The sequence below is a fragment of the Marmota monax genome, unplaced genomic scaffold (genome assembly GCF_021218885.2).
Source record: "Marmota monax isolate L192 unplaced genomic scaffold, Marmota_monax_Labrador192_F-V1.1 WCK01_AAM20220418_F8-fsc00044, whole genome shotgun sequence".
NCBI classification, from domain to species: domain Eukaryota; kingdom Metazoa; phylum Chordata; class Mammalia; order Rodentia; family Sciuridae; genus Marmota; species Marmota monax.
The window spans coordinates 15093204-15114783 of NW_026695198.1; the positions used below are offsets into that span (position 1 = coordinate 15093204).

Here is a 21580-nt window from a genome sequence, read left to right on the forward strand (position 1 = left end):
TGATTACCAAATAAAGAGGGTTTATTCCGTTTGTTTTGAATAAATCTTTTCTCTGACTTGTTTACGATTACAAAACTAATACATATTTTTCTTGCAAAAATACACAGAAGAGGGCTGAGGTTATAGCTCAGTGGTAGAGTGCTTGCCTCTCATGCATAAGGCACTGAACCTCGATCCTTAGCACCACATTAAAAAAATAAATAAAACAAAGATATTGTGTCCATCTACAACTAAAAAATTTTTTTAAATACATAGAAGAAAATATAACTCATAATCCCATCATAAATCTGCTGTTAACACTTTAGTGTATGTCTTTCCAGGGTTTTTTCTATGCACATATACACATATAACAAATTCTCTTTGATTTTAGCTTTTCTTATTCTCATTTCTTTCTTTTTACTAAGTGTAAAAATAAAATCAATGGAAGACATGGTTTGATGTATCCTAGTAAGAAGGACTTCTAGGCAGCCATATTATGTTTCATAAATTACCCATTCTTCACCAAATGGAACACGCATATATTCGATTTACTTGGCATGAATGGAAACAAATTTCATGCTGAAAGCAGCTCATTAAAAAAAAATAAATCTCATAATATCTTGTGTCCATTACCTGGTTTCTATACATAATAACCTCAAATAAAATCATTTGCTAAAAATGAGATGGAATCAAGTTAACTGAGGCACAATCCTCTAGTCACTGCAAATTCTGTCTCGGACATTAACATAAAAAAGAAGAAATTGGTCAAGCACAGTGGTGCATACCTGTAATCACACAGATTCAGGAGGCTAAGACAGAAAGATCATAAATTTGAGGCTAGCCTCAGCAACTTAGCAAAATCCCATCTCAAGATTAAAAAAAAAAATTGGGGATGTAGTTCAGTGATAAAGTGCCCCTGAATCAATCCCTAATTTAAAAAAATTGTGTTAAAAAGACTTGGATTTTTCATTCCTTTTAAAAAAAAAACATTTTTTTTAGTCGTAGATGGACACAATACATTTATTTATTTATTTTTATGTGGTGCTGAGGTTCAAACCCAGTGCCTCACCCGTGTGAGGCAAGCACTCTACCACTGAGCCACAGCCCCAGTCCATCTTTTCTTATGTTTATAATAGATGTTTTTAAAAATATGTACTGATTACACACATTCCATCAAAAAAATAACATATTATGTAATTATTAATAAAAAAATGAACCAGGAAAGATATGAATAAATTAAGTTATTAAGAAAACTGGACATAAAAGAATGACCCTTAATGTAAAGTTATAAGTACTAACATATATTATGATAAAACATTTAACTAATTTCTTGAAGTGCTATTATTCAGTTAAGAAAAGTTCATGAAACAAAAATACAAAGACACTGTACTTCTAGGGTTCATGGTTCTAATTTATACATTAGTCCCCCTTTATCTGTGGTTTTCTTTCCAAGATCAGAAAACACATTATAGTACAATAAGATATTTTGAGAAACAGCCCACATTCACCTTTATTACAGTATCTGGATATAATTGTTCTATTTTATTATTAATTATTGTCAATCTATTAATATACCTATTTATAAATTAAATTTTATCATAGGTATGTATTATATAATAACACAGTGTATATTATATATATATATATATATATATATATATATATATATATAGTAGTTTCAGGCATCCAATGGGAGTCTTGAAGTATATATACCATGAATAATGAAGGACAACTGTGTTCCAGTTTCATCAATTTATTTTGTGCCTTGGATGTAACACAACATCATAGATCATATTTAAATGGCAGTGTTTTTTTTTTCCGGGAAGTTAGACCAACAGAGGCGTTGTCAGACGGCTGGGGCATCTGCCCTCTGCCGGCCCCGACGACCCCATGGCAGTGTTTCACGACGAGGTGGAGATCGAGGACTTCCAATATGATGAGGACTCCGAAACGTATTTCTACCCCTGTCCATGTGGGGATAACTTTTCCATCACCAAGGAAGATTTGGAGAATGGGGAAGACGTGGCAACGTGTCCTAGCTGCTCTCTCATTATAAAAGTGATTTATGACAAAGATCAATTTATGTGTGGAGAAACAGTCCCAGCCCCTTCATCCAACAAAGAATTAGTTAAATGCTGAAGAAACCTTCAGGAATCCACATCCTGAACAGTTGAGAATGAGCCCAGGTGGAAATATCAAACGCAGAGTAACTGATTTTTTTCACGGGGACAACTGTTTTGTGGTTTGCCATTCTGTTAGCGTGTGGATCTTTTCACCAACTGCTGAGTTCATCTTCAAATAGAAAAGTGAGCACCAGATAGGTCATACCTGGATTTCATGTTTAGAATGTTGAATCGGAAGCATTCTTAATTATCCATCTGAATTTAAATGAAGATAATTTTACATCAGTGCTTTCTTTCCCTTACACCTTAAACCTAATTCAGTATCTGATAACAGCATCATCTACCTCAGTCATTAGGATTTCTTAGTTTAAAAGATATATTTTTAATTAGTTACCAATATGGTTAAAATTAGCCCTTTCTTTGAAATTTGACATCAGCTTTATTACTCTAACTTAAAATTTGTTGCTTCATCAGTACTGCACTTCCAGTTCCCTCACCAAGCCAGTCTCCCCAGTCTTGCTATTATTAGAATGTTCAGGTTCTGTTTAGCATGTTTTTTCTGTTACACTTCATGCACAGAGTTCTATTGTGGTAGTGAATAAGGAAGGTTAGTTGAATAAGGAAGAAAAATCTACAGTGAAATGATTAAAGAAGTGGAGAGTCCTTATGTTCCTTAAAAATCATGACAAGATTAAAAAAATTTTTAATCAGAAGGAAGCAAAGTTGTTAACAATGAGAGGAGTTAAACATGCCAAATTAGTAAATGAATGCTTTAATTATTTTACCAGATCAAAGCATATATTTTGATTTTTGTTTACTTTCTGATAAAACTAATGAAATTGCATTTCATAGAGAGGTTAATGCCAAGTCTCTGTGGCTAGTTCCAGTGCTTTTAGCCTATCACAGTATTGTTTCACTACTCCTAAAAAGTAAAGCATCTACAATAGAGAATGAACTTAAAAATAGGAGGCCTGTTCTGAATAAATATGTCCATGTGGACACATCTAAACCAAACATGCATTCCTACAGAGAAATGTTGCTAGGAAGTAAGAGAAATATATGAAGATAGACTATTAGTCTTCCTTTGCTAGAGTGCTGAGAGTAGCAAGAAATTAGAATCACAAGAAAATTGGGAAAAATTTCCATTATAAACACAACTTTGCTGTCTGTATGAAAATACACTGATACCTGGCAAGTTGTTTTAGGTATGGCTCCTGCAATTAGAAAAGCTTCTTAGAGTATGAGTGTTCTATACTGGTTGATAAATAAACTACACACAATCTTTGGAAGTTTAAATTAAAACAAGTGGACTTAAAAAAAATCTGGTAGTAGCATGGCTGTATGCAACCATTAGGCTGAGACACATAATAAATCAAAAATTATATTTTGTACATTATATGGCATATTTGTGACATGAGAAGTCTCACTGCTGCTTGGAACATTGTCAGCCCAGAAGCAATCCACACAACTTTGAAAAGCAAAGTGACTGCTCAGATGAACAGAGCAGGATACAAGTTAACTCTAGTGGGCAGTGACCTGCAAAGAGAAATGAACTGTCTCAACCTCATTTTAGATGGTACTAACTATATATAAACTTTCTCCGCTGCCAATGAATTTCAAGCAAGAACAGACATCCTTGGTGAGGGTCTACTGTGAGCATAGAACAGGAAGAAAATTTGCCCAAGTTCAAACATCCCAGGAGAAAAGAAATACAAACAGCATTGGCAGTCAGTGATTGTTGATAATGCTGCAATAATAGGAATGATTTTGTTTTAAAGCAACAGTGTTGTTTAAGTTTGAGAACTACAACAGAACATACCAGGAATTAATTCTATAGTAAGCAGAAAGTAAAACCAAGGTTTTTCAGGTATGATTGGAGTTATGAGTGATGCTTGTGCCTTATTTAGCCCCACAGACATTTGTGGAGCACCTCTGTGAACTGATTTAATCCAATCTCTGTCTGATTAGCTCTGGGGTCTTGAGTTCAGGCCAGTGGATCCCTCACCTGTACAGGTATAGGAGATGGGATCAGAACGTTTTCAGCTATCAGTTCTCATTTCAGGTGTGGGGGATTGCCAGAATGGAAAGGGCAATTGAAACCTTGATAAACTCAAAACTTATGAATCATGAATTCAGGAAAACTCCCAATTTTCATCAGCGATGTTACCACACTTCTGAGTTTGAAAATTAAGTCGGCTGTTTGAAGGATCTGCATATACTTTATACATTAAAAAGCATTTTTCTTGGATAGCACAAACATTTTTATAACTACATATTAATTTATTACCAGGATAAATTGTATTGGTGTACTAAATAAAATCTAATTTAAAAAATAAATAAATGGCAGTGTTAATAAATTCAGCAGCACAATTAATATTTTATCAATTCTCATTTTTCCTGAAAGAATATGATTTATTTTATTACATCCTTACCACTGAATAGTGGAAGATATTACATGCATGATGAGAGAAAACATTTAATTTAAAAATTATACAGGAATGTTCTTAGAAAAGATAAGACTTTGTATAAACGAAGACCACACGAATCATCCTTATCTATATGATTACAAATGCAAATAGGGATGGGTACCATGGAACATGCCCATAATCTCAGAGGCTCAGGAGGCTGAGGCAGGAGGATTGCAAGTTCAAGGCTATCCTGGGGGCAATTTAACAAGACCCTGTCTCAAAATAAAAAATAAAAAGGGCTGAGACATTATAGCCACCCCTGCATTTGATCTCCAGAACTGAAAAAGATAATATAGGAAATATAAGATAACATATAAGAAGAGAATTATTTAGCCAGGTGCAATGGCACATACTTGTAATCCCAGTGGCTCAGGAGGCTAAGGCTAAGTTCAAAGTCAGCCTCAGCAAAAGCAAGGTGTGTGCTAAGCAACTCAGTTGAGACCCTGTTTCTACATAAAATATAAAATAGGGTTGGGGATATAGCTCAGTGGTTGAGTGCCCCTGAGTTCAATCCCTGGTACCCCCAAATATGAAGAGAATTATTCAATATTTTATAGTATACTCATATGCAAAAGAACTATCAGCCATTAAATGTGTTTAAAAATTTTCTTTAAAATTTTGTGTTTAAAGAAAGATAGTAATGCTCACAATTCAATATTTTAAAAGCAATATGTAAAACTATATAACTAAAGAATTCCATTTATATAATATACATGTAAATACACATAAATGAATAGCAAAGAAAAAATTGCCCAAAAATATTCTAAAGTGTTATCAGTGATTTTCAATGCTTATTCCTTGTGGAATAAGGCAATTTTATTTTTTTTCTTTTTGATATTTTATATGTTCCAAATATCTTACAACATATAAAAATTATTTGTGTAATTTAAGAAGCTCAATTTTTTAGAACTTTTTTAAAGGAACAAATGTAAAGATAGCTGAAATCCCACCTCAGAAACAAGATGTAGGCTTTTACATCTATGTCCTAGAATATAATAAACATTATGTGCTTTAAAAATACCATGCTACCTATTTAAAACTTGTTATCCATTTTAACAAAAATATTTTTCCTAATAATAATAATCATATTATTTAAGTAAAGAGAATATTCTACTTAATTATCATTGCATATAATAGCATTTTTGCTTTTAAAAATAATATATAGTCTATATAAGTCTATATAAAACCCTAGAAAGGGGACCATATGCCAAAATTGTTTATAGTAATTATCTTTGGCAGTGATGAGGGAGGGAAATATGGATAGTTACAGTGCCTTTTCATGTTTTTTACCATCACATTTCAGTTGTTTGTAAAAAGCACATATTGAAGTTAGAAAAAAATTAAAAATTAATGAAAATTCAACAAAATACGTCATACAAATGAGGTCAGTTATATGGTGTAACTTAAGTTCATGTACCCTATATCAGAAATGTATATTTTTATGTATACATTCATATGTATATATATTTTTAAGATATTTTTAGTTGTTGATAGATCTTTATTTTTATTTATTTATACATGGTGCTGAGAATCAAACCCAGTGCCTCACACATACCAGGCAAGTGCTCTACCACTGAGCCACAGCCACAGCCCCTGTTGTATTTTTTTTAATTAGACAAACTATTTCTTTTTTTATTATTTATTTATTTATTTATTTATTTTAAGGTGTAGATGGACACAACACAATGCCTTTATTTTTATGTGGTGCTGAGGATCAAACCTGGGTCCCGCCCATGCTAGGCAAGCCCTCCACCGTGAGCCACAACCCCAGCCCCTCCCTGTTGTATTTTTAATATATGTATTTTTTTCCAGAATTTCTTGATGGAAAGGAAATTAAAAATGTGGAAAGACAATTCCTAGTAAATTGGAAAGCATCCAAAGAAGCTAGAAAAATCAGCAAGAAAAGGAACAGTAAAAATGAGTGTGAAATCAACTCTTATATAAGTAAGTGCACTATCCCTCAGTAACTACTCATTAACTTGCCACTTCAAGAACATGGATAGTCTAACAAAAAAACTGTCAAGAAAGAAGGAGGATTTTGTTTGATTTAAGGTTTTTAAAATTTTGTTACTTATTTACTTAGCTGTGAATGAAGATTAAATGCAATTTATTGCTAGGAAATGAAAATAGTAGCCACTATAAATAAAACCTATGGTTGGTTTGTACTGGGTATGACTATCAGCCATACAAACATAAGGCCACGGAGTGGGAAAAATGTGTGATTTTATTCCAGCAAAAGTGTATGATACAAATGGTCAATAATTATATGTAAAAAATATTCAACATCTTTAACCATCAGGGAAATATAAATAAAAACTACATTGAAATTCTATCTCATCCCAGTCAGAATAGCCATTATCAAGAAAATTTAAAAATAGCAAGTGCTAGTAAGAATGCAGGAAGAAAAGGAACTCTGCACACTATTGTTGGGAATATGAATTAGTACAGCCACTGTGGAAATCAGTAAGGAGGTGCCTCAAAAAAATAAAAAAAGAACTACCCTATAATCCAGCAATATCACTCCTGATTATGTCTTGAAAAAATCAAAACATACAACGGAAATACCTGCATACCCATTTTTAACAAGGCAGCATTCATAATAGCCAAGCTATGAAATCAGCACAGATGCCCATCAAAAGATGAGTGGATAAAGAAAATGTAGTATATATACATAATAGAGTATTACTCAGCCATAAAGAAGAACAAAATCATGTTATTCACAGGAAAATGGATAGAATTGGAGATTATCATTTCAAGCAAAATAAGCTGACAAGTATCACATGTTTTCTCTCCTATGTGATCTCTAGGGGTGGAGACAACATAAGGTAGAAGGGGAAGAAAATGGGGGAGAGAGGGCAAGGGAGGCAAAAAAGGATAACAGGAAGAGTGGATATGATCAGTATACATTATATATACATGTATGAAAATGTAATGAAGAAACAGCCTTTTGCAATTAATATGCACTAATTATAATAAAAATGGGTTTTAAGAGTGTACAAAGCTGGGTGTGATAGTACATTTCTGTAATTCAAGCTAGTCAGGAAACTGAGATAGGAGGCTTACAAGTTTGAGGCAAGCCTGGACAACATAGTGAGACCTTTCTTAAAAAAAAAAAAATGAACAGAACCAATAAGTATATCTTACAGTACGTAAATGGTAAAAAAATAATCAGCCATGCAAACTGTGAAACCTAACTCACTAATATATTTATTTAGGAACAGTACAGACATCAAGATAGAAAATAAAAATGTATCACAACTGCATCTGGCCTATACTCTGTAGTCTATCTCCCTTCTTATGCACATACCTCAAAACCTAAATATTTGGATTTAAAATATGCCTAAGGTTGTGCTTACAAAGGACACAGCAACCTCAGTGGGCACTGTAATTATATGCCTGTAATCCCAGTGACTTCAGAGGTTTATAAGGCAGGAGGATTCTAAATTCAAGCCCAGCCTGGTCAACTTAACAAGACTTTGTCTCAAAATAAAGGGCTGGGAATGTAGCTCAGTGTTAAAGCTCCCCTGGGTTCAATCCCCAGTACTGAGAGAGAGAGAGAAAAAGAGGTTTTCTCTACTGAGAGAAAAAAAAAGAGACACCAACTTCCCTTGCCTAACTAGCAACTAAATGTAACTAATTGTAATGTATAAGAGTTGTCTTTATTATATTTGAAAGCATCCTAGAATTAACTCTTCACAAATTCTGTAGTCCCAAACATTGCAATGAGCCTAATCCTTCCTTCCATGATAGTGTTTGGATGTTCATGTTTTTGTTCCACAGCTGACTATGGCAGGGGATGAGGGTTTAGGCCCAGAGAAAGGGAAAGGCAATCGGGAACAGTGTAATAACTCTTTATTCAGATATTATGGATGTTGTATCCTAGGAATTCTGTCACTCTAGAACAAGAGATTGAGCTAAGGAGGAGCAGGGCTGAAAAGGCATGCAGCTCTGGTGATCTTGTTATATCATGTCCATTGAATATGAACTGTGCAATATCATTTAAGAGAAGGGGACTTTGGTATCTGACAGTACATACATGAGAGTTACTGTTTGCTAAGTGAATTTTCATGGTCTGAAACTTGGGAAATAGCAAAAATTTTTCCTCTATTAATCTTTCCCCCTTACTAGCTGTGAAGGGCAGGATGAGGTCCAGGGTAAGAATGACAGTATTATAAGTATTTTCAGTATTACATTGAAGATGCCAAAGCACTTTATTAATATTTAAGTAACTATAGAATTCAATACCAACGCACACCCAAAGTTAAGCCTATGCTAAAAATAATTGAGTTTTTTTCATCTGAGTATATTTTAAATTCAAGGACAAAAAATAAATTAATTTTTAACTTCTCCCAATGAAATTTGACAAAATAATGGTTGTAATGTGTCTTAAAGTTTATAACTTTTTAAAATTACAGTCAATTTTCTCAAGACAAGCCTTATTCATCTTTTTATAATCTAGTGTGATACCCAATTACCAAAAACAAATTTTAAGATTATAGAAATCCATTAATATCAAAGAATCTGAAAAGGAAATTAGTAAAACTATCCCATTTCAATGAGAGAGCATCAATAATAAAATACTCCAGAATCAACTTAATTAGGAAGGTGAAAAACTTGTATTCTAAAAACTATAAAACAATGATAAATTAAATAAGACACAATGAAAAGACTTCCCATGTTCATGAACTGGAAGACTTAATATTATTACAATATCCATATGACCAAAAGTGGTCTACAGATTCCAATCAATGCCTATCAAAAAATCCCAATGACATTTTTTACAGGAATAGAAAAAATTCTAAATTCATATGGACCCACAAAAGATCACCAATAGTCAAATCAATTTAGAGAAAGAAGAATAAAGCTAGAGAATCATATTTCCTGATTTCAAAATAATAGTACAAAGTTATAGTAATCAAAAAGGTATGAAACTTGCCTAAGACAAACATATAAGAGCAATGGAATAAAAGAGAGCCAAGAAAAAAATTCACACATATACAGTTAATTGATTCTGCCAAAAATATACAATGGGGAAAGGAGAGTCTCTTCAACAAGTGGCACTGGGAAAACTGGATATCCACATGCAAAAGAAATGAAACTGAATCCTTTTCTTACATCGGACTCAAATATCAACTCAAATGGATTAAAGTTATGAAGACTTGAAACTATAAAATTTCTAGAAGAAATCTCTGGGGGACAGTTTCATGGCATTCATGTTGGCATTGATTTCATGGTTATGACACTAAAAGCACAAGCAACAGAAACAAAAATAAATAAATGGAACTACATCAAATGAAAGAGCTTCTGCACAGCAAAGGAAACAACAGAGTGAAATCTACAGAATTAGAATAATATATTTTCAAACTATACATCTGATAGAGGTTAATCTCCAATATGTATGGGGATTTTTACAACTCCGTGGCAAAATAACAACTAATAACCTAATTTAAAATTGGGTTATGGATTTGAATATCTCCAAAAAAGATATAAAAATGGCCAGCAGGAATATGAAAAAAAATTCAATGTCACTAATTATCAGGAAAATGCAAATCAAAACCCAATAAGTGAGGGCTGGGGTTGTGGCTCAGTGGGAAAGCACTTGCCTAGCACATGCAAGATGCTGGGTTCGATCCTCAGCACCATATAAAAATAAATAAATAAAGGTATTGTGCCCAATTACAACATATATATATATATATATACACACACACACACACACACACACACACACACACACACACACACACATACATATGTATACATATGTATGTATACACACACACACACAATAAGTGCCCAGTGCAGTGGCATATGCCTTGATCCCAGCAGCTTGGGAGGCTGAGGCAGGAGAATATCAAGTTCAAAGCCAGCCTCAGCAAAAGCAAGGTGCTAAGCAACTCAGGCCCTGTTTCTAAATAAAAATACAAAATAGGGCTGGGGATGTGGCTCAGTGGTTAAGTGCCCCAAGTTCAATCTCTGGTACCACCCCCCACCAAAAAAAAATTTTTTTCACCTCATACCTGTCAGGATAGCTATTATATTTGGGGTTCCTGGTGGATGGGAAGGAAAAGACTGGGATAGTTCAGTGATAGAGTGCTTTGCCTAACATGCTCAAGATCCTGGGTTTGATCCCCAGCACCGCCAAAAAGAAAAAGGGGAAAAAAGAAGATACTTGTTGGCAAGGCTGCAGAGAAATGAGAACCTCTGTACACTTGATAGAAATGCATCGTGCAGCCACTCTGACAAAAGAGTTTGGAGGTTTCTCAAAGAGTTTAAAAAAAAAACAAAACAAAACCTCTTATATAACCCAGCAATCTCACTTCTGAATATTCAAAAGAATAAAAATCAGAATCTCTAAGAGATATTAGTGCATTTATACATAAAATGGAACATAGAACACTATTCAGCCTTAAAAAAATGCCAGAAATTATGCAATGTGCTACAACATGGACGAACTTTCAGCAAACAAGCCAGTCACAGACACACTTCATGATTTCACTTATATCTAAGATTATCAAATTCATGGAATGCTTTTGCCAGAGGTTGGGGGCATGGGAGTTATAAATCAGGCATAAAGTTTCAGTCAAGCAAGATGAATAAGCTCCGGAGATCTGCTATACAAGATTGTACCTAAAGTCAACAATGTAGGAGACACTTTAAAAATTTTTCAAGAAGATCTCATGTTACATGTTCTTGCTACAGTTTTTTTAAAAAATACTTTTTAGTTGTTGATGATGGGCATTTATTTTATTTATTTGTATGTGGTACTGAGAATCTAACCCAGTGCCTCACTCATGTTAGGCAAGTGCGGTACCACTCAGCCACAACCCCAGCCCCTTGCTACAGTTTTAAAAAGACATAGAATATTATAGTATAGAAGCTTCCATTCATATATGTAGTTCTATAATGATAATCATTAATAATTTAAAATGGAAAGCACTCAGGTGTAAAAGAAGAGGGAGAAAGAGAAGAGAGCTGATATATATTATGTAAATATATCAGATATTTATATACATTAATGCATTTAATCATATAACCTGTGGGGCAGATCCAGTTTGCAGGTGAGAAAGATGAGTTTCAGAAAGATTGAGTGATTTGTACGAGGTCACAACATTAGGAGAGGTTATTTAACTTCATAAAATAGATTTGATCTAAATAAATCAAGTTATTTAACTTCATAAAATAGAGTTGATTTCTAATCAACACTCTAACATTGGCTGGATTGTGACTATAAATACCATGATGACTTCTCTACTTAAAAGTTCACTTCAGTTTGTGGGGGCAATTTAGGAAAATCTGCAGATATGGAAAGATGTGATATGTAAATGATTTTTTAATATTTATTTTTTAGTTGTAATTGGACACAATACCTCTATTTCATTTATTTATTTTTATGTGGTGCTGAAGATCAAACCCAGGGCCTCCCATGTGTGAGGCAAGCGCTGTACCACTGAGCCACAACCCCAACCCCATAAATGATTTTTATAAGTAAAAATGAGCTAGAAGAAAAAAATGGGATAATATATTGTGAAGCTACTTAAAATTGAAGAACATATTCAAATAGATTATAAGATTTATTAGATCAAAAACTAAACTATTAAGATCAAATAAAATAAAATTTAAAATGAAGACTGACTAGCTGCAATAGAAAATTATCTGGACCTTCCTCACAAGTTATTCTCCCAGATCAGTTGTGGATCCCTTCATCATCACCCCTGCACATTTTCCATCCCCATCCAGCTGGTACCGAACTGAGTCTCTCAGGCTTAAAAGCAATGACACTACTAAGATACATGTGTGTAATGTGCAGTCATTTTATTTTTATGTATGTGATCAATAGCAGCACATAGGTTTACGTAAGAGGCTCCTTTATTACTACTGACAAGAAAGAAAATGCATGAATTAAAACTAAAGGATAGATTATGTAATTTTTAAATCTACACTATCCTTTCAGGTCTTTTTTTTTTTTCCTTATGAACATAATAACACAGCCCCTTTTCAGCTCTTTAGAAGAGCAAAGATGAACCTTTTAAAGTTACCTCTACACAACCAAGTATATTTTATGTGAATTGGAATTCTTAAGAAGATAGTAATCTTTTTGTGTGTGTATGTATGTGGTGCTGGAGATCAAACTAAGGCCTGGTGCATGCTAGGTAGGCAAGCACTCTATCACTAAGCTACAGTGGTACTAATTTTTGTACATGTTAATCTTTTACATTTTTAAATGTTCTTGATAGCTTTGTAAGTTTGGAGCTCTAAACTGAGAAATAGAGTCAAATTGTAGGGATTATAATTTCTGATTTAGATTATATGTCAAGGATCCTACAATTAAAAAATAATATTACCCTGGGGATGGGGTTGTAGCTCAAAGGTAGAGCACTTGCCTAGCATGCGTGAGGCATTGGATTCAATCCTCAGCACCACATAAAAATAAATAAATAAAGGTACTGTGTTCATCTACAACTAAAAAAATATTACCCTAAATACGGCCATATAACTCAAAATGGGGAACTTAATCAAATACATTAATAAAATTTAAAACATACATATTGTTTAGTATTTATTTGCATAGTGCTCTTATGGAAAATTCACATATTTGTTTATTAAACATTTGTTAAGGGGGGCTAAGGATGAGGCTCTGGATACACTCCCAACCCCAAAAAAATTAATAATAATAATGCCTAGTATTATTCAAGGCACTGATGACTAGAAATAAATAAGGTAGTCCCCAATCAAAAGGACATGACTAGTAGAAAGGAGAGGCAATGTGTAAACAGGTAAATGTTGAATGCCAAATAAAGGTCTGAACATATCCCAAAACTTATACATGTCTAAATCCTAAAGGCACTTTGAAAAAACATATTAACTCAGAACAGCAAAATTCAAAGGAGTTATATTAATGTTAGCATACCCATTTTATAAGAGTTGACCATAAACTCTCCTGTATAGGTTTTTTTTAAAATATTTTTAGTTGTAGATAGACACAATACCTTTATTTAATTAATTAATTTATTTTTATGTAGTGCTGAGGATCAAATCCAGTGCCTCACACATGCTAGGCAAGTGCTCTACCACTGAGCCACAGCCTCAAACCTATAGGTTTTTAATGTATAAAAATTGTGATATTTTAGGGGCTGGGGTTGTAGCTCAGTAGTGGTAGAGCACTTGCCTCTCATGTGTGAGGCACTGGGTTCAATCCTCAGCATCACAATAAAAATAAATAAACAAAATAAAGATATTGTATCTAACTATAACCAAAAATATTTTTTAAATCTGTGCTATTTTATCATTGATTTTACTGTGAATTCATTTAGCTTTGACTCTTTATAAAATATAATTTTAGATAATCTACTGTAATATATCATTGTTACAACTCAGTTATTAGTTTCAAAGCAGGATGCTTTTAATTCTTTGTATGTTACAGGTAACTTTGAAACAATGCATCACATAGTTCCTGTTTATTACCCACAGGTGGGTAAGCCAAAATTAGTCTTTTTCTCCAACTCACAGAGATTTCTTTTAAATGGAAATACATCTCCAGAAAGCTGCCAAGAAGATAACACTAAAATTATTGAAGATATGGGGTAGGTTCTTTCAAATATTTCTATTATTTTTCAGAGGGATGGGACATCTAATCATCAATACAGATGTAGGGAGGCCCTCCGTTTGTTCTCAAATCCTCCGTATCCAAGCACAAAACAAAAAACTGCACTATTGGTCAGTCATAAAGTTGCAGTGGAAGAAGTAGTTCAGAAGAGTTGGGAGTTAGACTAGATACAGTCACTGAGTTGGGGCAGGGTGACTCAGGAAAGTCCCAGAAGACATAGGTAAATATGTCTGAATGATCAGGGATCATATCATAGGCCCCAGTTGACCATGGGTGCCCAACCAGTGTGTATGTGTTGAGGGGTGGGCATTGGGGCAGAGACTGCAGTAAGGGCATAGAGTTACAGAAAGGAATTAGAGCCCAGAGGACTAAGTAGACTCCTTTGACCACTTTCCAAACCAAAAGTTTTATGAGGGAGTCATTAGAAGTTTCATTAGATTTTCAAAGGAGTTTATGATCTAAAAAAATAGTTTTAAGAATCATCATTCTAAAGATTGATCTATACATAATTTAGTTCCATATGAATCAGCTCTAAATCTCCCAAAAAGGAGAAAAGTGATTATGTTTTAAAATTAGGATATTGTTTCCATGTAGAGATAAACCATATCAGAAAATAACTATATTTATTCTAAAACAGACACCTGCCATATGCCAGAATATAAAAATTCAAATAAGACAATCTTAATCTCAAATACCTTGCAACAAGCTAGGTGGGGAGTCAAATATGATACAATTGCTGTAGTATGATAAATGCTATGGGCATTATAAACCAGATTCTATTTCATCCTATAAATTTTTCATTCAGACTTTTAATTTGTAATCAGTACTATTCTGTATTGATCTTCCCAATCCTATCATACCAAACATTACATATAACAAAGAGCAATAGCATACTTCATTGAGAAAATAATCAGAGCTAGGAGACATATTTTGGAATAGTTTTATTTTCCCCACAACTTCTTGATGAAGGTCAGATGGGTCTCTCATGATACCTTCTTTGCATCTTAGCAGAGCCCACCTGAAGAAGCTCTGTAAGCAACACTGATGCATTGTCCTACCCACTCCCAGCAGTGCAGCTTGGGCTTGCCAGGCTTATCTGTGAGTCTGAAAATGCTTTATTTGGGGAGAAGAGAGAGAATACATAGAGATTGCTCTCCAATCACAACCAAACAGGAGCTGTGTGAGAATTTGCTTTACTCCTTACATACATTGTCATTACTATCAAAGCCATAGCCAGTTTATCCACAGCACCCTGATAATTTCTTAAAGACTGACATAACTGATACAAATTCCACAATAGTATTCTTGAGATTTTTTTTGCCAAGCATTTTGAAAAATATTGCTAGTATAACATCAATGTGGAAAATTGAACAATAAAAATATACACAGCCTCATAAAACAAAGTTGATAAATTCTATACATTGCCACAAACATACTAAGATTAGTCAGATAACTAGGGTTGCAATGATGAAAGCAAGTAAACCACTCTGCCCTTATTTTCCTAACTAGGAACACTATAAATTCTCCCATACTGCAAAGGCAAGCTGCCCTAAAGGAGCTAGCAGAATAGTGGGGTTCCTTTGAGAAGAACATAAAAAATGCCTGCTTCTGCTGTTGTCAGTGAAGTTGACTATGTACAATTCTGAGTTTTCAGCTTTATCCCATGAAAAAAATATTACATAAATATTTTCTTTTAAATGTTTATTATTTCTTCAGGTAACTTTTTTACTGTAGGCATGCCAAAATGCTGTTTTGGTGTCTCAGAAGATTTGAGTTTTATTACATGGGAATATAAGTTATGTCCCTCTTTAAGAAGAGACAAGGGGCTGGGGTTTTGGCTCAGCAGTAGAGTGCCCACCTAGCACGTGCAAGGCCCTGGGTTCAATCCTCAGCACCACATAAAAATAAATTAATTAATTAATATAATATTTAAAAAAAAGAGGAGACCAAATATATTGTGGAATTTCATCAAGCTCTTGTTTCAGATTTTTCAGGGTTGCCTATGAATAACATTTTAGTAAGTTAATATAAAGCTAAGATATAATGAGAATAAAGTTAGAATGTCAGTAAAGTGTTAAAATACCCAGGTTAGGGCTATAGCTTAGTGACAGAGCACTTGCCTGGCCTGTACAAGGCCTTGCACCCAATCCCCCAGCATGACAAAAAAGAAAGAAACAAACAATAACAACAAAACCCAACCGAACAAAACACAAGGAATAGGTTTTTAGTTTCTAGAAAATTGATTAAAGCAACCTCTTCCCTTAATTACTTTAAGGAAGAGAATGAGCTGGCATCAGCAGAGGCATTCCCTATACCTCTCTAACATTTAAAGTGAAGTGCCTGCACAGAAGTGGCAAAGGGCTTAGAACGCATCTTCCAAAAAGCAAAAAGTATGTTCAACACTCCTTTTAGGATTCCACATGCTGGGAGTTGTGCCTGTGTCCTGTGTGGAGCACAGTGAAGCAACATCTGTCCAAAGACAGGGGAATGTTTTCTACCTCTTTTGTAATTGCATGCCGTCTGTGCTCATGTATATTTACATAAGCCTGCTTTCCCTACAGGGAGGAAAAAGTCAGACTCATTGACGTTGTTTTTGACCCTCAAACTGAACTTGATACTATCAATGTACACTTTAATTAAAGATTAGGTCAAAACTTTTTTATTTAAAGGCTGATTCTGAACAAATGCTTTCACTGTTCAATTAAAAATAATATATGGTATTAAACTAACAAAAAAGGGTACACATTATAGCCTCTTTCTCTGTTTGTCACAGTAAATACTTCTGACAGATGTTTCCTCTCAAACATGCTAGGAGGTGCTTGAGCCTTAGTAATTTAAAAATAGATATTAAATACACTCATATATTATATTTAAGATTCATTGAGAATACTGTACAGCACTGTATAATGAAAAAAGAAAATTATTTCTTGATTACTTAACTATCTCTCAAGCCCAAGCAATGTCAATAGTTAATCAGTCTTTTTTTGTGTGTCAAAATAAGTTTCTAGCTGGGTTTAGAACTCTCTTGATTAGATACCATTAAGAAATATCAATCCTTGGGACCTATAATTCACAGGTTTCTTTGAATTAAAAAGTTAACTTGAGTAGTTTCTCTAAATTAAAAAGTTAGGTTTCTTTGAATTAGGTCTCTGATTTAAAAGGTGAACTGGAGTTGAGGCTCAGTGGTAGAGCACTTGCCTAGCACACATGAGACACTGGGTTCGATCCTCAGCACCACACAGAAAAAATAAATAAATAAATAAATAAAGTTATCCAAAATTTTTTTTAAAAAGGTTAACTATAATAGTTAAAATAACTTGCCTTTGCCAATGTTATGTTTGAACAGTTGTAAAAACAATTCAGTGTGCTTTGTAAAACTTAGTTAATATTTATAGTCATAAAACTCTAGAATGTTCTTATATAAAACTCACTTGCAAAGTTCAAAATGCCTTTAATGTTACTTTGTTAAATTGTTAAACCTAACCTCAGGCTATTTAATTTTATATACAAATAAGGTTAACATTTGGGGCTGGGGCTGGGGCTCAGTGGTAGAGTACTCACCTGGCACGTGTGAGTCACTGGGTTCCATCCTCAGCACCACATAAAAATAAAATAAAGGTATTGTGTCCACCTACAACTAAAAAAATAAGGTTAACATTTTGATTTTCAGTTCTCAAAAACTCTTTCAAAATTAGGATACCTACTTCCCTCCAAAAAAAGCAATAGTGGTAAGAAACAATTTTTTAAAAAAAATTTGAACAGACTAAAATTAGTTTTTGTGACTCTTAGTCTCAATTCTGTCAATGGCATCCTATGTGAACAGGAGTTTATGAGACCTAATTAAAAAGAATTGTATTAGCTATTTTCCATTTTAACATGCCTATATTTTGAAAGCTGAATCTTAATTATCCAAACAAATTTTTAAACACTGGAGCCCTTTGAGAAAGGAATACAAGCACCCCATTTTACAGATGAGAAAATGGGACTTGAAGAAGCACATTCAAAGGAACCTAGATCACTGACACTCAAATAGCTAAGCTCTTAGCTTCTCCATTAAGGGGTCTTACACATGTTCTCAGGGACAGATAGGTACAGTAAATAAGAGAAGCAGTTGAGGAGACTAAGATGAATTGTAGAGCACATGTCCAACAAAGACAGTTTCAGCTATTCAGCTCTAGAACAGTATAGGCAGGCAGACATGGCCGAACTTGAGAAATCAGACTAGCTAGCTGGCAAGCAAAATATCGAGGTTGTGAAATAATCTGATTTCAAAATATTGGCTTAATTTTTAAAAATTCATTTATTTATATGTGGTGCTGAGGAACCTAGTGCCAGGCAAGCGCTGTACCACTGAGCCACAACCCCAGCCCCTAACTCAATTTTTTTCTTAAAAATTATGTACTAGAAAAAAAAATAAAAGAAACTAGTAGTACTGGCTAAGAAAGGAATTCTCATGTACTACTGATGGGAATGCAAAAATAAGATGGTCACTTTGTATAATAATTTGATGAAGTTCCACCTCTAGGTATTTTCCCAAGTGAAATAAAATATTATACTTAAAAAAGCCTGTACCTTAATGTTTATAATGGTTTGTTTGTAATCAAACTGAAAACATCTAAAAGGTGTCTCAGCTAAGGAATGGATAAACAATCTGTGAAACATCTTTACAATAGAATACCACTCAGCAATGAAAAGGAATGAACGATTGATATATTCAAAACCATGGATGGGTCTCAAAAGCATAATGCTAAATGAAAGAAGCTAGACTCAAAAGGCTCCAATACTGTATGCTTCTATTTGTTTTATGGCAAAGGCAAAAATCATAGAGACAGAAAACAGATCAGTAGTTTCCAGGAACTGAGGGTTGGTAAAGGATTGACTTACATAGAGTCAGGGAATTTGAAGGCAGGATGATAAAAATGTTCTGCATCTTTATTGTGGTGGTGATTATAAGACTGCATATGTTTATCAAAACTTGAACTATACACTCAAACAGGTAAATTGAACAAACTATGAGGGAAATAGTTGAAAGGCAAAGGAAAGTACCATTAATGTAATTGTTCTATATACCTGTAAAATATTTATATCTTGTGTTTTACATAAATGTTTTATAAAACCTTTTTATTCACTGATGTGTGATATTTGCATTATAAAGGTAATCTTATCAAGTTAACAGTGCAACTTGACATATTTAGGGAAAAAAAGACTTAATTCTAAGACCTACACTACAATCAGAGAAATAAAAATCTGTAGTACTCTTTTTGGAAGACTATGCAATTAAGAACTGAAAGGAAAGATACTCTATGAAAATAGGAATTGGATTGGAATCAAATTATTTAAATTATGTACTTTATTGAAATTAATAGATGCAAAAAACATTTGGCATATTATAAAATATTCTACAAATACTAAATAGAAGAGCACAATGAGGGCTGGGCCTGGGGCTCAGCAGTAGCACACTCATCTCACATGTGTGAGGCCCTGGGTTGGATCCTCAGCACCACATAAATAAAATAAAGGTATTGTGTCCACCTACACATCAATCTGCTTGGTTTGGACCCTGTTTCAACCACCTTCTAGCTATGTGGCCTTGGACAAGTTACCTAAACCTGCTGACCCTCTATTTTCCCAATTGGAAAAAGGGAAATTTTGTAAAGACTAAATGAGAAATACCTCTAAAGCACTTAGCACATATAGTGCTAGATACGAGGCACCTCTTACTAATTATGTAATAAAAGAAATTCCAAGCTTTTCATAATTTGAATTTAATTAAAAATATGGGTTTCCTGGGGCTGGGGCTGGGACTCAGTGGTAGAGCACTTGCCTAGCATGCTGAGGCACTGGGTTTGATCCTCAGCACCACATAAAATTAAATAAAATAAAGGCAAGCTATCCGTCTACAACTACAAATTAAAAAAAAAATAATGGGTTTCCTTCAGGAATTAGAAATACTTAGATTCATCCAAGAGGCTGATTAGAGTGGCAGAAGTTTGAACAAGCAAGTTGGTCTTGTTATCATCAGTCCTTTCTTGCTCAACAGGTGGAGAAGAGCCCTGTCCTTCCTCCACATCATCATACATAAGCAGGTGACTCTAATAGGCTGGGCCAAGAGTGCAAAATTTAAGGAGCTCCAGGCACCTCACTTGCCTCCCCTTAGCCTGGGTCAACCTTCCCTCCAATATTCTAATTTCCATAACTCTCCCCACCCAGATTTTTCTCATTTTTCCAAAGCAGGAAAATATGTGTTTCTGCTTCCTTTTAAACTCTCCTTGAAAAGATTAAAACTTTGGTGACTAATTATTAGCCTCTACTATCATTGTATCCTGGATTCTGTTTGTGGGTTTTTTTAAAAAAATACTTTTATTTTAAACTAAACACTTTTTTTTTCTCTTTATGCACACAGGAATCTCTCTTTGAAGGAATCTGAAACCTTGCTAACAAAAAAATGATGTGCATGAATCTCATCTTTTCCATAATCCAAAAGTAAAAGAAAATTTGCTGAAAACAAGTAAATTCAGCTTCAAGTGATCTTATTTTTTTAACTTCATAAAACTTGGCAACATTTTTTGAGTTTTTAGCTTTATGATGGTATCTTAGTATATAAGAGTTTTTTAATGTGTTGCTTGATTTGCTTCTTTATAGAATCTCAAATTTTGCTTTCCACGTGTGACAGTTCAAAGATCTATTTGCTTTATTACTCATTACACACAATTTACTGGGGAAATAAAGATGAGCTTTCCTATTCAATAGAGGGCCTTTTTGAATCAATGGAATTTGGGTGTGCCTCTTTCTAAAGTGTGAATTTAATTACAGTTATTGAATGAGAACAGATTTTAGAAACCCAAAGATCCTTCTGATTTACAAATATACTTAATGTTTGGACTGGTATGTCCGAATATAACAAATACCACCATTACTATCTACAGGTTGGTAATTTCACTTTGGAAAGTTAGAAAGCTACTGGAAAGCATACAAAAACATATTATATACAAGAGCAGTTTCTTTGATGACACTTTAAATTTGATATTATATAGTTACCCCCAAAGAAAAGAATGTTCCAATTGTAGACATTGTTTCTAATATGTCCTAATTACGTTGCTAGAAAGTATTGTGTGTCCACTCAGACTTCACCCGGGAAAACGACGGGTGCAGGACGCACGGCAGCTTTATGGTATCAGTATATAAGAGTTCTTTAATTTCATGTTTGATTTGCTTCAAGAAAATCGGAGGGTTGGGAGAGTCAGAGCGGAATGCTCTGTCGGAATCGGCTTGGGGGCGCAGCGCCCGTTTATAAAGGAGCTTTGGATCTAGTTTCTCCTTGCACTGCTGCAAACCACACACCGTTTGGGGGCACAGGTGCAAAGCAAGTAAAGAATTGTATGTCTGAGAAATTAAAATAAAAA

General features: G+C 34.0%; 2 protein-coding genes across 4 annotated transcripts in view; both read left to right on the forward strand.

Moving 5' to 3' along the window:
* Ppp1r42 (protein phosphatase 1 regulatory subunit 42) overlaps nt 1-20905 on the forward strand; it is an 86663-nt gene extending 65758 nt beyond the window's left edge. For 2 of the 3 annotated variants that reach the window (XM_046428563.2, XM_046428564.2), the window contains exons 7-9: nt 6383-6514; nt 13995-14154; nt 20581-20905. In XM_046428563.2, coding sequence (XP_046284519.1) covers nt 6383-6514; nt 13995-14154; nt 20581-20626 — 338 coding nt within the window. In that variant the 3' untranslated portion in view covers nt 20627-20905. The remainder of the gene's footprint in view (nt 1-6382; nt 6515-13994; nt 14155-20580) is intronic. The other variant, XM_058573981.1, reaches the window with a different exon arrangement.
* LOC124082112 (diphthamide biosynthesis protein 3) lies at nt 1781-4432 on the forward strand. The gene has a single exon (XM_058573982.1). The coding sequence runs from the start codon at nt 1870-1872 to the stop codon at nt 2116-2118; it is 249 nt and encodes an 82-aa protein (XP_058429965.1). The 5' UTR covers nt 1781-1869; the 3' UTR covers nt 2119-4432.
* Nucleotides 20906-21580: the final 675 nt, after the last annotated feature.

What these genes read in the sequence shown, in the direction of transcription:
- LOC124082112 (XM_058573982.1), top strand. Translation starts at nt 1,870, where the DNA reads ATGGCAGTGTTTCACGACGAGGTGGAGATCGAGGACTTCCAATATGAT.